The sequence below is a fragment of the Micropterus salmoides genome, unplaced genomic scaffold (genome assembly GCF_014851395.1).
Source record: "Micropterus salmoides isolate LMB-PRFRI ecotype aquatic unplaced genomic scaffold, ASM1485139v1 Ms_hic_scaffold_16, whole genome shotgun sequence".
Taxonomy (NCBI): Eukaryota; Metazoa; Chordata; class Actinopteri; order Centrarchiformes; family Centrarchidae; genus Micropterus; species Micropterus salmoides.
The window spans coordinates 14,000,534-14,013,021 of NW_024040707.1; the positions used below are offsets into that span (position 1 = coordinate 14,000,534).

The 12,488-nt window shown below is 41.7% G+C and overlaps 1 protein-coding gene across 14 annotated transcripts in view; it reads right to left on the reverse strand.

Moving 5' to 3' along the window:
- Nucleotides 1-1,637: 1,637 nt before the first annotated feature.
- Nucleotides 1,638-12,488, reverse strand: part of LOC119905361 (membrane-associated guanylate kinase, WW and PDZ domain-containing protein 1-like) — a 103,979-nt gene continuing 93,128 nt past the window's right edge. For 10 of the 14 annotated variants that reach the window (XM_038722308.1, XM_038722307.1, XM_038722309.1 and 7 more), the window contains 7 exons: nt 12,015-12,317; nt 9,217-9,420; nt 7,896-7,983; nt 7,722-7,782; nt 6,722-6,865; nt 6,447-6,585; nt 1,638-4,836 (listed from right to left, as the gene is read on the reverse strand). In XM_038722308.1, the coding sequence (XP_038578236.1) occupies nt 3,743-4,836; nt 6,447-6,585; nt 6,722-6,865; nt 7,722-7,782; nt 7,896-7,983; nt 9,217-9,420; nt 12,015-12,317 (2,033 nt within the window). In that variant the 3' untranslated portion in view covers nt 1,638-3,742. Of the gene's footprint in view, nt 4,837-5,709; nt 5,802-6,446; nt 6,586-6,721; nt 6,866-7,721; nt 7,783-7,895; nt 7,984-9,216; nt 9,421-12,014; nt 12,318-12,488 lie in introns of all 14 variants that reach the window. The other 4 variants (XM_038722319.1, XM_038722321.1, XM_038722320.1 and 1 more) reach the window with 2 other exon arrangements.

Genomic DNA, 12,488 nt, shown 5'->3' on the forward strand with positions numbered 1-12,488 from the left:
CCTTAAAATAATGAGTTTGTCAAAGGATGACTAGGTAACACTTGACTTTAAGTTCCCCTATTTAGCATTTATAAGAAGTATATAACCATTTAATAATTTGTTTATAACAGTTATGTAGTTGTAGCAGATATGTGTGTTTATTAATGTTTTTGTTAACCATAACTATTTCTGTGAGCACCCATAAGTGAAGGTGGGTGTGTAAACAGATAATGAATGACAGTATAGTAAAACACGGTTTTCATAACACAAGTTCTAATTGTGGGCGAATGCTGTACATTCATTTAAAATGTCCTTAAAGCTGCTTTACAGCTACATTATCGTGTGTTAAAAACTATTTATTAATTGTTTGTATTTTCCTTTAAATGCTAAATAAGGGGGCTTAATGTAAAGTTTTACCAGTTATGAATACTGACAATTTACTTACTTACTTGCTTATAGAGCTAATACATGCTAAATATGGGGGGCAAGTCTTACAGAAGAATCAGTTATTGAAAGAATCATTGGGAGAGCTGTACAGCCCCCAGCTGTCAAGATATAGAAAATAAGAGCAAAGGTGTTCTTTTATGATACCCCCATTCAGTAATACTCTATAATGACTACTGCATTCAACAGTGGATAAATATTGCAAACTGAGTTGCACGATAAATACAGAAACTCAAGTAATAACATGATTCCTCCTCCCCCTCCTGCTGGTTGTGCAAGTATGCCACGCTAGAGGGGGAAAAAAACCCCACCTCAAGATCTCTCCCATAATGACCTTCATGTGTAGCTATAGCAACCATCATACCAGTGGATCTTTCTTGGAATACAGATACTCACCGAGCAGACTGAAGTGTAGCTCCAGCTGAGAGTTTAAATGAAAGAAATATTTTTTTTTCTAAACCTATCACTCACTGCTTTAATTTGGCACTAAAAAAAGAAGAGCATCTCCTGCTGCGTTTGCAAAATCACACTCTAAAAAATGGAATGTAGGCATTTGAAGAATATTATGGCAACCTTATGAATTTTTGTTCACGTAGACAAGATACCATTTAGCTTTTTTTTAACTACATGCCAGCTATAATCTTTTCAGTTCAAAAGAATCCAGTAGACTAGAAATCATCCCCCTAATCAGACACTCAGTTCTATACAATATCCAAAAAATTAATTAAACAAATTTTACTATAGAATTATTAGTGTACCATTTGAGATGACAAGGAATATCAGTGGTAATGATTAGTGTTATTGTAGCACTGGCTGTAACCTTCTAGCAATAATATAAACATGAATTGTCCTTCTGTCTGAGAATATTTGGAGTGCGACAGTAATACTTGTACTACTTCACTCCATAAGATTCAGTGCCTTTCTAAGTGGTCGAGGAAGGCAGTACAGTTGACTATGGACTCACTACTATTAACATCTTTTGTTATTATTGTTGTTTTTGATGTTACTTTTCTGTGTTCAGTGAACCAGTGATGCTGACACTGTTCAATCTAGTAGGCTAAATTTTCCTCCTGCGTAGATCTTCAATAAAAAAAATAAGTCTCTAAAGCTTAATATTAAAACCACAACTGACACAATAGAGTGACTTGATCAAAAACAGTGTACAAACTCAAAAGCCTCTCCAGAGACAATGGCTGTACAGAAATATGAAATCCTTTTGAATTTGTATGGAAAACTTTATTTGATAATAAAAATAGCATTCACAGACTTCTTTTGATAGCTACATATACATTGTAATCCATCTCAAGGAAAGAAGCTGGATAAGTCCACATCTACTTGTACTTAGACTAATGTTATGTATAGCTTCATGGGTCAAATAAAGCTATGAACAATGTAGTATTTATATATGCATAGTTTTATAAAAAAGGTTGGCCCATATACATGTACTGCTTTTATCAACACAGAGACAGCATTATGTCGGAGCACATTGCAAGAACTAATGCTTGAAGAACACAGACTGCATACAAGTGCTTTATAATACAAAGGCAGGCTAACCATCAAGAGAGATTCAAACCATCAAAGAGTTTCTGATTGACCAAATACAGTCTTTCATTTTAAAATGTCTTTACATACCTGATCCAGAGTAAATCAACATATTTCCCATAAATCATCAGGTCCATTTCAGAGATATAAACACAATATCACATTCCTCACTGAAGAGGTTTTTCATAAATTTCTCTTTTGTACAAGAAAAAGGCAACATTTTATTCCTTGACAGGTTCCTAATAGTTAAAATTCTTTACAGGTGATGGCCAACAGGTTAACTTCTTAAGTGTGTTTGTTTTTTTTTCTTCTAGTTTTTTGTTAATACAGTACCATGGCGACAGTGATCAAACAATGCATTTGTTGTGGTTTATCCAATATATTTTTAGTTCTCTAATGAAACATAAAACGGAATACACACAAAACACATTATAAAGCAGCAGTCAGACTCCAGTGGCGTGACGGCATGGCTCAGCATGGCAGATTGGTCGTCTCCTGTGCCGGGACTCTCAATTTATCACCAACACAACAAACCACATCAGCTCCAGGACCCAAGAGGTGGTCAGTGCGCAAACGTAGGTATCATCAACATAAGGACAGGACTCAACAATTACCGTGGGATTACAGTGCATGTTCCTTATGGATTATTTTTTGCTCAGACCTATCATATAAAGTGGTTAAACTACACTTAGATTTACACATGCATCTTGCACAGGGATAATTTATACATTAGTTTGTTTTAAACTTTTTTTTTTTTTGCCGTATGTGAAAAATCATATTTTATGGCAGCTTCAAGCTGGTATTTGGGAATAATGCAGACTCATCTAAAGTACTACATTGAAATTTTGATGAGCAACAAATTTAATTAACACTCATTTTCCCGCACCAGAGAGTCTACCAAAACAGTTTTGCCTGTAGTTGAAAGTGACTCGGGTTTCTTTCCCACTACATTAGTACACACTGAGGAACAAAGGGCCAGAATATTCAAGTAACATTAGTTGCCTAATTTTCTTAATTTCAGTAGTGTGTTGGTGTATTTAGGCAAAGGAGGGTGAGCTGCCGGTGTCACACATTTCAAGGATGCAACACAAGTAAGGGTACAGCATGCTTTCCCAGGTACAATGTGCACTTCTACCTTGGTCCTTAAAGATTTAATGACGCTTGCTCAAGATATGTGCCAAATTATAAATAAATAGTGAGCAGATGCAAAAAAGTCATATATTATTTATATAATCACTCTACTTTTACCATCTGATCCTAAATTTAGATTTTTGCCTTAAGTCCAACGTGACTTTCACAGTTCTTGTGACCCATCAGTGTTTTGTGCTATAGTTTGTTCAGTAAAGCAATTCAGGAATGGAGAAGACACTAAAAACAAGTTGAAAACAAGCTTAGTAGTTAGAAGTTACCACAACCGGAAGCATGTTTCATACCTCTGAGGGAACAAATATTTAGATTCAGCAATGCCTACAAAAAGCAATATCACTGATTTTAAATGCAGGCACATACAATACCTTTACTATAGTACAACAACTTCTGTTATGTTCAAAATAACTATAACAATGACAACCAGTATGAACTGATAGAAGGATTGTACTCCTGCTGTTTTATGAATCTCTGGATGGGATCACAAGTAGTTAAGTCAATCAAATTCATGAATAAACCAGTCGACCAAATAAAGCACAAGAGTTGGTATCCTCCGAAGTCCAATTCCAGTGTATGGTACATAGTTTGCACAGATAGAGGAGAGAGTGGCGAGGGGGATCTCTGCTCTGCTCTAGATGCTGAGGTCTTTGGGGCTTTCTTTGTACAGCCTTCTCTTGGGCTCAGGGAGCTGGTTTGGGCTGTGGCCGGCTGCGTTTTTGTTATGGCCTGTGTTGTTGTAGGCAACATTGTTGGTTGCAGCATTGTTCTTCATCATGCTGTAGTAGTCCTTCAGTCTGGGTGCTGCTGCATAGTTCAGCTCGTCCCGGCTGTAGTTGCTGTCAGGGGAAGAGTCCCGCTCCACTCTGTATCGCCTCTCGGGTGTCCCGTTCATCCGATATCTCTCCTCCATCCTCTCTGAGGAAGAGTCTCTCAAGAGGTTGCCGTTCTTTGTGGCCCTATCATATGTACGGCCCCTGGAAAGAGACAAGGAATCTCCATTGTTGTTGGTGCGCTCGGGGGTTGTGGCCTCCCTGACTCGCCCAGCCATCTGTGAGTCCTTGAGGAGCCGGCGCTCATAGAACTTGTGTTCAGGGGTGACTGCGAGGAACCCTCCATCATCGTACTCCCTCTCAGGTGTACGGTCCCGATTGCCTCGCCCTGCCCTGCGGTCCATCGACTTGGCCCGCCGGCGATCAGGAGACGAGGTGCACTTTCGGGTTGGTGAGCGGTCAAGGGAGCCGCGGCGCTGCAAGCAAAACCTCCCGTCCAGAGTAGAACTGCTGCTTGAGAGCTCTTGCCCCCTCAGTTTCTCAGTAGCTGCAGCCTTCTTCCCCGAGCTGTCTTTCCTCAGAGTCTTTAGGAGTTTAGAGATGCCGCTCTCCGACTCGGACTTCTTGACTTTGCGGCCTCGGCTCTTCTTGTTGCCACTGCTACTGCTGTTACTGTTGTCTGGAGACTGCTCTCTGGGGGTACTTTGACTGTGATTGTTATTCCAGGTGTGATGATGGTGGGGGTTAAATTGCCGGCCTTGGTAGTCCATCTGATCTGATGCAGCCCTGTCCCTTTCTCGGCCACGCACAGCCTCCTCCTGGCGTGATGGTTTGTGAAGGTCTGGTGGATAACTGGACTCCAATGAGGTGTAATATCGGCTGTTAGGTGGCAGCGTTCTCACTTCCGGAGTGTTTTGTGCCCCGGGCGTGGGAGGGTGCCCGTCACTGCTGCCGTCTGCAGGAGAGGAGAAAGGAGGAGAAGCTTGATGACTAGAAATACCTTTATAGGAGGAATTAGGTTGAATAATACTTTAATAAAAAGTGACATTTATTGCAGACATGTATTTCCTTGTTCCTTGTGAGCTCTTGCATTGACATGACAGAAAGTCAATGCAGAGATTTATGGAAATCATGCATACATGTGCTCTTTTATATGGTGTGTGTGTGTATATGTGTGTTTATGTATGTATGTATGTATGTATCTCCCCAGAAACAATCAGGCTAATCTAAACTGATGTGTAACATTCTATTTTACATCTATAAACATAAGAGACATTGAAGTGATAAATCACTTCAATGTACATTGTGTTTTCTCTGTAGGGCTGTGGGTTGAATCACAAGGTGATGTCAGCAACAACAGCAGGCAAGTGTAGGGCAGGGGTTATCAATGACACGGCAGGCACCTAGGAAATCATTCCAAACAAAATGGCGAACAGCTCAATGTGCATCATTGGGAAGAACAAACCAAAAGGGAAAAAAACAAAAAACAAGAGTTTGGCTGCAGGTCTGCCAAATTAGAGACAGGTTGCTATGGCAGCAGCATGTGATGAGCAGTGGCATTAAATTAGTCCCAGTAAAAATATCTGGTGTGGGGCTGACAGAGGGGTAGGGTTTGTGTGTGTGTGTACGGATTCACTGAAGTTAAATTAAGTAAAGTTTAATCCAGGCACAACAAAACATAAAGCATGCACACGATTTAAAGAAACCCGCGCGCAAACACACACAAAGTGGGGTTCAGGTAGGGATGAGCTGAAAGGAAGGGTGGATAAAATTGAAAGGAAAAAAATGACAGGGAGAGGGGGATAGGGACAGACTTTTGGCTACAAACCGTGGTCTGATTTTGGCCCATTAGGTAGAAACAGGGCTCTCCCATCTTGTCATTCCTCATTGTACCAACAGCGAGATGAGGAGCCATCATCGCTGGAGAGAGGAGGAAGAGCCCAGCGACACGAGACAATCAGAAAGAAAGGAGGAGGAATAGAGAGGAGAAAACAAATAAAACAGACAAGAGGCTGTTTTACAGTGCATCTTAATAGAGAAAAGAAGGGGTTTGTTGTGAAAGACAAGACAATATTACACTTTGAAAACCCATTTGAGTGGGGGAAAAGAGACAAAATTAACCCCCAGACAAACCAGAAGAAAATGGTGAGAAATACAACAATATGACTCAAACTGTGAGAGGACTAATCCATCAGCAGAGCATACAGCTCTTGGGAGGGAATATTACTTCACCTGTAAAATATCTATACTACAGATCCTATAGAGCATAAATCAACAAACAGGCTTTTGTGGCAAACATTCCTTCATTGATCAATAATATTTGACAGCTCAATCTTGTGCTGGAACTATGACAGGTCGCTTTAAATTAATGGATCAGAAAGTCTTTCTGTTAAACATAAATCCTTCACAGTAATAATATTCACAACAGTCTATTTTTAAAAAGTGCAAATGTCCCTTTGGTGCACTAAGCAGATAATAAGATATATTGGTGTGTATAGCTGGAACAATAAGAAGATTTCAATGCTGGTATCAGCAGTGTTATTTACAGGTAAAGTGTTTACCTACCATATTCAGGTACAGATCCATCCCCCCGTTTCAGGACGAGCCGCGCCCTCCGACCACCGTTCTTGATCAGTTCTATGGCACGTGAATGCTTCATGTTTTTTGTGCTCTCACCATTAATCTCCAGGATCTCATCTCCGACCTAAAACAGACAGGCCAAGTTATTGTCATAGTTAGCTAATGATAGTGTTTAATCAGTGTGCAATGAAGAAATTTGGCCATTTCCACAAGATGTATAGAAGAAAGAGAGACAAATTCAGATTATAATGGTTTTGTACCCTCATCTTGCCATTTCTGACAGCAGCTCCATCCTCCGCTAGTCTCAACACATACAGGTCCATGTTGTACTCCCGTCCTCCTCTCAGGCTGAAGCCAAAACCTTTACTGTCCCGCTCGAGGTCTACAGAGTAGAACTCTGCATCCTATGAGACAGAAAAGGAGAGATAAAGAGAAAGTCACAGAGAGACAAGGGAGGAGGAGTGACTAATCCATGGTGCACAGGGGAGTCAAAAGGTGAGTCCAAATTTCAGGACTAATCAAGCCATGTCCCACAGAAACTCACAAAATGTCAATGGCAGTACAATACCCTAGAAAGCATGAATAATTAATGCCACATGAGCCTGTGTGCAGTGTACAGATCACTAAGCAAGGGCACCACAAGGGCTGGACCCGAAACTTACCATAATCATCAAAAGTTCCCTCCAAAGAGAAGTATCGTCTCTCCCCAAATAATTTTCTCTGGCACTTACAGATCGAAAGCTTCATAATCAAAACTACTCACTGATTTCAATGTCAGATTTTACTGATATTTTTCAGTATAAAATAAAATTGGTGGGAATGCAGTGATTTGTGTGTGAGACAGCCCAATAAAGACATTAATCAAACATCTGACTTTGTGTGTGAAAGAATTGTCTTTAAAATGTCAAGAACAAGTAGGACGCTACAGGCACTGTATGTGCAAACTTAATCTTAATTTGTGGGAGTATTTACTGCTTCCTGATTTATGGCCCCTTTTTCGTCTGGTAAACACTGGTTATATCAGTTGCAACGGGACTGAGCTTCTCGAAAGCTATTATGATGTCCAGTTTCCCATCTCTTGTATAAAGGTGCGCCACTAGGCCTACTTAGCAACTCCGATAAAAAAGGTTTTATGATCAGCAGCTTTCCCCTGTTTATTGCTGTAGTATGTATCATGCAACATGAGTGATAGTTGGTAACTGATGTAATGATGTAAACCCACAAGGTCATTAACTGTGGAGTGAAAACACCTATTCTTACCTGTGTTGTCTGACATTGTGTGGGTGGAGGAGGAGGAGCTCCTTTTGACTTTGAATTATTCCTTAAAAAAGAAACCCATATGAATTATTGTGCTGTATTAAATAATATATTCTAGAAAGACACGCATTGCATGCATTCATGCAAATTTTAAGAAACTGGTGATCATCAACCTACCGGGACTCTGTGGACTGTTGAGGTGTGTGTGTGGTGGTGATGGTAGCTATCTTCTCAGCATTAGTCAGCAGAGAAGCATTGGAAGATTCTGGAAAGAAACAGAAAAATAAGATTAAACTATAAAGTGACTGCTTTTGTTAAATGTATTTGCCCACAGCCATGTTTTCAAAAAGACACACTGGAGAACAAAATGTTACTATCCAGAAGAGTCAGCTGAACCACCCACAGGCTACTCTATTCAACCTGATCCTAACTGCCTGTGATGTTGTCATTTGCCATTTGGTCATGGACAACACTGGCCCCAACTGCACAAAAGAAAAGCAGCAGTAAAGGGGGGGAAAAGAAGAACAACTTTTCATCTGCCTGTCCAGGAGGTGGGGAGGATACAAGGACAACTGTCTTGTCTTGTCTTTCTTCAGTTCCATCTTATCACCAGCAAAAACAACGCTGCACACATTATTTTCCAGTGACACTGGCAGGAGTACAGCTCTGTCTGTGTTTAGTAAGAACATCAGCCTGACTCATACTTCTCAGGCTCCTTACTCACTCTCCCCTTATTACTCAAAGAAGTATGACTTCCTCACGGCCACCTCTCTGTCTTTCCAAGGTGAACGTTTTCTGTAGCCACAAACGTCTTTAATGATATTTGAAGTGAGACCAACAAATGCCTTCATTCCCATATTACAAGGCCATGTCATGTTTTCTACGAGCAAGCCTTGCATCATGCACACACAACCCTGTGAGATACTGAACATGTGTGTGTGGGAGTTATTTCCCACCTCTCTCACCTCCAGTCTTAATTAAGCTTCATCTTCTGTCTCTATGGAGGGTATTACAGCAGAGCATTGCTCAGTGTTTTCACTGGTTGACCAGTAGCTCAGCCTGTAACAAGCACCCTTATTATAGCACTTGCCATATTTTACCCACTTGCAAACTGCTTGAGCTGCAATATGATGCAGTTCTATTTCCTTTCCTAAACTAAGCTGAAGTGACAGGAAGCACTCTATTAAATGTGAGCAGTGTTGCTAATCCTTTCAAGCTGAAAAAATATTGCAAATTATAAGACACCCGGTGAAGAAAATAAACAAAAAGCAGAAAGAGAGCGAAGGAATTGTTGAGCTACAGTAGTTTTCCGGGGGCAACTTCACCTTACTCCTACTCAATGACTCACTCTCCGAGATACCAGGGTTCACACCCTGACAAAGAGTGCTCTTGCCTGGGAAGATCAGCAGTGCCCTTTCCTTCCCACCCCATCCATGAATAAGTCACATAATGCTGCATTATGAAACAGCCATGTGAGGCTTTGAGCCAAAAGCCTTACCATCACCCGGGATAATCCTGAGCGAGACTGTATTCCCGGCTTCCTTGATCAGGTTGACGATGTCAGAGTGTGACTTGTTGGTGATGGAGCAGCAGTTAACAGCCAGTATCCGGTCCCCTACTTTCAGCTTCCCGCAGCGGTCCGCCGGGCTGCCCTCGATGATGCGTCCTATTTTGTGGGGCATGGCCACACAAGCATTTCCAGCTTTTGTGTTAACATACATGTATGTTTGTTTTTTGTGCATGTATATTGCGTGTGTTTTGAAATAGTGTGTGATTGATTGGGTTGATTGGTTATATTGATTTATATTTTTTAAAGGAAAAGATTGAAAGAAAACAGGGAGAAAGAGACGAAAAGAAAGGTTAATTATCCAAAATTACCACATCCCGGTTCACCCACAGAAAACCATTAAGATGCATACATCCCAAGTTAACATATGGCAATCAGTGCACATGCAAAATACTAGATCAAAAAGCTTGAAAAAAAACAAAAAACAGCCTATCAGTACACTGGTCATAGCATCATGACAGCACCTCCCTACCAGGGATCAATGAGCACACAATAGCTGCTGCAGAGTAAGATGTTCAGGTAATTCACCTGTGTGATCTTGACCAGCTCAGAAATTGATATGGATTCCAAAAGGGGTGCACTCTGGGGTGAGATGTGCAGCCTGTAGCCTATATATGGCTCTAGTCATGTGGTCAATGAAAGCACTGCAAGAAATACAATCTGCAGCTGAGTGACAGCATTCAACACCACACATTTTGTTTACACCGAAGCTCTGAATAGACCCTGGGGATTTCCAGTTCTCTGTCTATCATCCCATCATCTCACTCTGCTCCCCCCGCCACCATGCTCTCCCTTCCCCCCATATTTTTGCATCTCACGTCGCAGCTGCCCTCGACTTCGTCTAGATTGAAAAACAACCTTGTATCCTCCTGTCATTCTATCTAAATGAGATGTGGGGCATTATTACAGTGTGTGGCACATAACCAGGATTTAATACCCAATCTGCTAAGCACAACACTAACCTCAGGTCACTGTAGGAAGGGATGAGAAGGGGTGTGGGCCCTGCTGGACTAAAGCAAAATGGTTAAAGATCCATAATGTAAAGGGTACTGACAAACATCTAGCACTCCTGAAAGATTCCTCAGAGCCATGTCTGTTTATTTTATTTAGAAATACACTTTCCTCCGTCATATGATAGCTCATGTCCCACATGGTTGGAATCCATTAGGAGAGTGAGCGCAGGATGCTACAGTACGATCCCAGATCAGCACATGAAAGCACAAAGTCCATTCATCTCATCATCCCAAGGGGAATAGTGACAGAGCAGAGCAGGGAAGCGCAGTGAGGCAACAGCACAAACAGGAACCTCAAAAGACTACAAGACGTTTAGACAAGGTTGTTGACTAGCACTGTCACTGGTGCCACTAAAAATAACACATTAATTCTTGCATTGAGTTTTGAACAGCAACACCATTAGCCCATGGGATCCCTGGGCAGTCAGTGTGGCTGAAGTCCCGTCCATTCTTGTGTTTTGCCTGTGACACACCGCAGTACATCATCATAATGGCTAACTATACAAGAGACCTTGGCATGACATTGGTGTTAGAAATTCATCACTCTGAGGTTAATATCAAATTTGTTTGAGGGGGACATCTACAATTCCTCATCAATGCCCGAGCAACTTTAATACATGCAATTCTCCTGTTTTGCCGTGATGCGTAAATGGTATAGACAGCAATGGAGTATGCTGGAGTAGACTTCAATTACATGCTGAATGAATTTGTGAGGGCAGCTGTGAGGCATGAATCTGTGATGATGGTGTTTGTGATAAAGCTGCAGCCAGCCCGATCCTGAGGGAGTGCACTCTGCACATGAAGAGATTTCTTTATCCCTAAGCTGATGGTAGGTTTGTGACCTCGGTCTGTGGCAGTATGCGCAGTCCTGTCAAACTCGCCATCTATTCATAAAGTGGAGGACACTCACTGAGGAGTAACAGTAAAAATATCGTAATTGTGCCAGGAGATGGCATCAGTCATTTCACTCAGTGGTTCCTTTAAACTCTCTGTGGATCTGTCTCTTGGAGGCTGGAGGTATCTATAAAATACTGGAGATGTTTCATGCATCAACTCTCAGGTTTTTGTTAGATCAACTTGATCGGGGTATCTGCGGGCCTTGAAGGTATTAAAAAGTACTAAATATTTTATTTTTGCTGTCATAGGCTGTACAATGTAAAATGTTTTTGTAGCTGACTTGTCGGGAGACTTTAACCTAAAGTCAGCCCAATTGGACCCTACAGCAAGCGCTATCACTACTGCTAGCTACTGTAGCTCGCGCGGTCATCATCTCACAGATGGGCAATACTGGTTTTATCTTATACATTTATACTTTAAACAGAATGATTGTGAAACAGGTATTAAGTTGCATTCTATGTTATATTGAAAAGGTCTTAAAAGATCTTAACTTGGTGAACCCTAAAGAAAACCAATTAAACGGGTATAGTTTAAAATTGTTATCGTCGGTGCCATGTGGTAACCTCTGAAGAATATTATTTTGAGACCAAAATATTGTTCTGTTTTGAAGTTATTTGAGCATGGTGCTCACAGTCGGAGAGTAAAGTCATCAAAGAGATCTTCAGAAAAACTCTTTTCATGTAACGTGCACCAAGTCTAAGTAAGTCTAAATTGAACCATGTTGAAGTCAAACAGAGTAAATAAAATAATTTCTCATGTCAAACTGAACAGAAGTCCCTGTCAGTCTCAGCTAGTTCCAGCACAGTCTGTCTCACTTACCAAAGGTAGTGCCAGCGTCAGGCCTTGAGACGGACGACACAATGACGAAACCGAAGCCCTCGTTCTCTCCTCGCTGGATCTCCACATCGTATGGCTGCAGGGAGGCGGGCACAACCGCACTCCCACTGCCACCTCCGCCGCCGCTGCCTATGCCGCTGGTAGATCCGCTGCCAGAGCTGACGGTGTTGAGAGAGTTCTGGCTGCCCTGGGGGGTCCGCTTGCCCTCCGTCAGGCTGGGGGCCTGGGTGCTGCTGTGGTGGGAGGAGGCCGGCGACGGGGGAACGTCTCCTTCCCCTTTTGACACTGTGGATGAAGAGAAAGAGGACGGCCTGGTAAGACAAGTATTACTTGTGCATTACTTTAACTTTAGATTCAAGTATTCAACCTATCTTTAACCTTGGAAAGCCTGCAGGGAAGAGCGAGCAGTGTGCATTGTGTTTAAACAACACGCGTGTATGAATACACATTCGCACG